At 43.0% G+C, this 4187-nt stretch overlaps 1 protein-coding gene across 1 annotated transcript in view; it reads left to right on the top strand.

Moving 5' to 3' along the window:
• Positions 1-3975, top strand: part of LOC111815173 (glutamine synthetase-like) — a 10182-nt gene extending 6207 nt beyond the window's left edge. Inside the window, exon 3 of the mRNA XM_023709482.1 lies at positions 3685-3975. Within this exon, the coding sequence (XP_023565250.1) occupies positions 3685-3975 (291 nt within the window). The remainder of the gene's footprint in view (positions 1-3684) is intronic.
• The last annotated feature ends 212 nt before the right edge of the window (positions 3976-4187 follow it).

Below are 4187 nucleotides of genomic sequence, written 5' to 3'. Positions count from 1 at the left end.
AACCACTAAGAAGAATATATGCAGTGTATTATTTGTTGAAACTGTACTTCCGATTTGATTTGAAACTGTCTCATTGCTATCTGTTTATCAATAAAACTGTAGAAAAATAAAATAAAATAAAATGCAAAGCTTAGTAGAACACCTTACCATTCTAGTGTTCTCAATTAAAATTATTACAGGCCTATGTCTGTAAGTTCCAAATTGTATTATGATAACTGGATGCATCTAAACACTGCATCCTGGGCAGTAGTGTTCTTTTCTAGGAAGCCAGAGTCCAATCTTTTAATTATTAGAGCATCACTAACTGTACACTCTCAAGCATCCTTCTAGTAAAGATGTGGCTTCTCACATAAGTCTACCTATAAAATTAAGATGCCAATATTAATATTGTAGGTATCATGTAGTGTCCCTTTTATGGCATACACCTCCTATTGCCTGCTTTGGGCTCTGCACACATGTTATCTAGACCTGATCACTACAAATGATCTTCATGTCTATAGAGCGGAGATGAGGCCCCAGGCTTGGAGCACTGTAGTGCTAATTGTAATGGCCCAGTGGTCACATAAAAATATAGATACCTTTATTTAATGTTTTCTTTGGTCATTGTTATAATTAAAAGGAGGACATAGAGTTTTTGATTGATAAATAAGGATAGAGCCTGTACACTCTTAAACCCCCCTAGTGTTCTTGGGTAAACATCTCAGGAGAAATGGAGGTTAACACTAAAAATAAAAGACTTGTGCCAAAGGATGCTCATTTGTCTGACTTATACCAGTTGGAGGAACTGCTAATCAAGTTATTCTACTTTTCATTTCCAGCCTCTAATTGTTTAATATGCCTGCAAAATTTATATCTTCCCGGCCTCTCCAGCTCCGAGTCCAGCAGATGTTTCTCTGCACTATCACCAAAGAAAAAGTTGTGTGGATTTCCCTGACGACACCTCCCTCCACGTGACTCCTAGCAACACCTGCCATTCTCCCAGCTCCTTTTCTCCCTCCACCTCAAGCACCTTCCTCATCACACCCACCAGTGCTCTTCTCCCCATGGCAGACCACCAACGTGCACCACCCAGGCATGTTTCAGATGGTCCTGTTCCTGACAGTGATGGGGCCCTTGTTTCCAGCTGGCCAGGACGGGGTCCAGCCCAATGCCCCGTCCTATCACTTGCCTTTTTGTCCACACCATTTCTGGTACCAGTTGTGGCAGCAGGAGTTCTCCAGACTCTATCTCTAATGCAGTGTATCTCTAGGGTTTAACACCCATGAATGGACAGGGAATGAGGCCTGCTCAGGAAGGAGAAGTCAAACTTCAATGCAAGCCCAGATGAGGGTTGCACACCAGGATTGTTCTTCTTTGGGCTGTTATGACCCGGCTGTTACCTCTGCCCTACTTAGTGCATTCAGGTCTCCCAGCAAAAATGTGTCACTGAGTGAGGATGCCAGCTGCCTGGGCGGGCACAGAGCAGAAGCTGCCTGCGCACTGCTCCTCCCACTGCCAGGCTGCTAAGTCCTTTTTTTTTTCTTTCATACAATTTTATTACTAATAAAAACAAGTTATGAAAATATTTCCTTTAGAAGATATAGCAACTACAACCTTTACAAAATAAACACACTCATAAGCATTACAATATATAATCTTCGACATTGTTTCAGAACCATAACCTGTGAAAGCTGGAAGAAACATTTTCTCTAACTTTAGCCATGTGCTGTGATTGATACTCAAGCAGTTAAGCCACAGTGTTTAAATAAAACATGTCTCTAGTAATAGGGCCAAAGGAATTTAACTTTTGAGATCTGAAATTCTTGTATTCAGATAGGAAGTTGGAGAGAGGACCCACCTCGGGCAGCCCAGGGTGGTTCTCCTTCCGTAATCTAAGAGGGGACAAAGGCAGAAGGCCTTGCAAATCCACCTTCGGCAGGTTCCCTGTCATTTGTATCTAGGGAGCAGGGCTCCTAAAAGATTTCTAACTGCCTGTGAGCTCTAAAATGTTGATCCTATCATGGTATATTTGCAAAACAATGCTTTTCCAAGTCTATAAATTCCAGCATCATTACCTCAAGACTTAATTTAGGAAATGTCAGACTAAAAGCATGACTTAAAATCAGCATGCTTAAAGTTCCCCTTTGGGGTCTGTGCTAATATCGTTTGAACAATGAAATCAGGCTACTAAGTCCTAATGTGAAGGATGATCCGAGCTGGACAACTCATCTACCACAGAGCTGCAGCAGAGGAAGTCCTGGGCTTAGCTTAGAAAAGGGAAAGTGCATTTTCCAAAACAGTTTTAGGATATTTGAATTGCTATTTAAAGTTGGCAAACTAAGAAGAAGATGTACAGGATTAGATTAGAAAATGTGAAGCTGTTACACCAAGCAAGTACTAAATTTTAGCACAGACTTTATTTGCCCATATGGGTGTAATTACCAGATTATGGATTTGCTATAAACGCTGAAGCAGCTGAAGTTGCTTCTCAACTAATTGATAGAAATCTTAACTCAAAGGTGGCCCAAGCTAGGTTCTGTTATATGTAAACAAAGAAATCCTCAAGTGGATTGAGCACATAGAAACCAGACAATCAACCATCTGCTCGCAACTGCGTCTTATTAAAGGAAACAGCACCTCTGCATCGGGACACGCGGGAGGAGCACGCAAGCGTCGCTGCAATACCACGTCGTGGTTCTTTGTATATCTGAAGATGAAATCATCGCCCTCATCTCTTTGGCAAAAACATGATTCAAAATCAAGGGGCAAGCCTTGAATAGAGCCTTTGTATTAGTCACCTTCTGGTCAATAGAACAAAGGACCTGGCACCCACAGTTTAAAGGAGGAGAGGTGTAGCTTGTCTCGCTGGATTCAGCCCATGGTGAACAGGCTTCATGTGAGAAAAGACATAGTGAAAAACTACAGTAGGGAAAAATGGCTTGTCCCACTGTGGGCAGGAAACTGAGAGAGAGGGAAAGAGAGAGACAGAGGCAGAGACAGAGAGACACAGAGAGAGAGTCGGAGGCAGGGGGATGGAGGGAGGGAGAGAGGGAAAGAGAGAGGGAGGCAGAGAGGAAGAGAGGGAGGGAGGGAAGGAGGGAGGGAGGGAGGAGAAAAAACAGACCCAGACCCAGACAGGCACACAGAAGTAGTCAGGGGACTAGAACACATTGTTCTGGGGCACTCCCACAGTGACCCACCCATGTCAATAGGCCCAGTCTTCTAACAGCACATTCAGTTAGGAATTTATCAGTAGCCTAAGCCACTGATGAGCATAACCCCTCCAATCAAATCACCTCCCAAAAGCCATACTCTGCATATGTGAGACTTTTAGGGTACAGTTTTAGTGTAAAACTTTTTTTGAACCAGGGATTGAACTCAGGCTCTTGCGCTTGCCAGGGAAGCCCTTATTCCACTGAGCCATCTGCCCGGCCTGTAATATAAAACTCGTAGATTCTGTCTATCTCCTTTATGACAGAAAGCTACAGGAATTAACTACTAGAACCAATGTTTATTAATCCCTGAAAAGTTTCAGTATTTCTCCGATAGCCTTGAAAATTTCAGTAGTGTCCATTCAAGAATGTCAATGGGATGGGTCACCATGCTAAGAGGGTTGTTAAGGCAATGTTAAAACACTATTAGCTCAAAGCTTTTTTACCAGAAAAGTTTACTGCCTTTAATAAAAAATATCTGGTCGGAGCGCAGCCAGGGCGGCTGGGTCCTGAGGAGGAGCAAGTGCCTGGCAAAGCCAAAGAGAAGGACAGGGAGAGCCTCCCGCTGGAGACAGAGGAGTCACACCTGGAAGAGGCAGCAGAGAGCCAGCAGAATGGCCAGGAGGGCACATCCACACCCGAGGAAAAGGAGAGTGGCCGGGAGGGTGGCCACAGACTGGTGGAGGAGGGGACCAGCGACAGCAACACCGGCTCAGAGAGCAACAGTGCTGCTGCGGAGGAGCCGCCCTCAGACCCCATCCCAGAAGATGAGAAGAAGGAATAAATGTTGCCTTGTTTTATGCATCCTAAATACTTTTTTAAATGAAAAAAAAAAAAGCTTTTTGTTTTATTTTTTTTATTTTTTTTTTTATTTTTCAACAAATAATACACTGCATATATTCTTCTTAGTGGTTAATTACTGTACAAGATGTGGACTTGTGATCCTATTTACAAACACCATTAGAACAAATCATTCTATTCATTAACAGAATGTAA

The sequence above is a fragment of the Octodon degus genome, unplaced genomic scaffold (assembly GCF_000260255.1).
Source record: "Octodon degus isolate 3935 unplaced genomic scaffold, OctDeg1.0 scaffold00012, whole genome shotgun sequence".
Classification (NCBI taxonomy): domain Eukaryota; kingdom Metazoa; phylum Chordata; class Mammalia; order Rodentia; family Octodontidae; genus Octodon; species Octodon degus.
The sequence above is the reverse complement of the archived record's forward strand: the minus strand, read 5'-3'. Positions and strand labels throughout refer to the sequence as shown.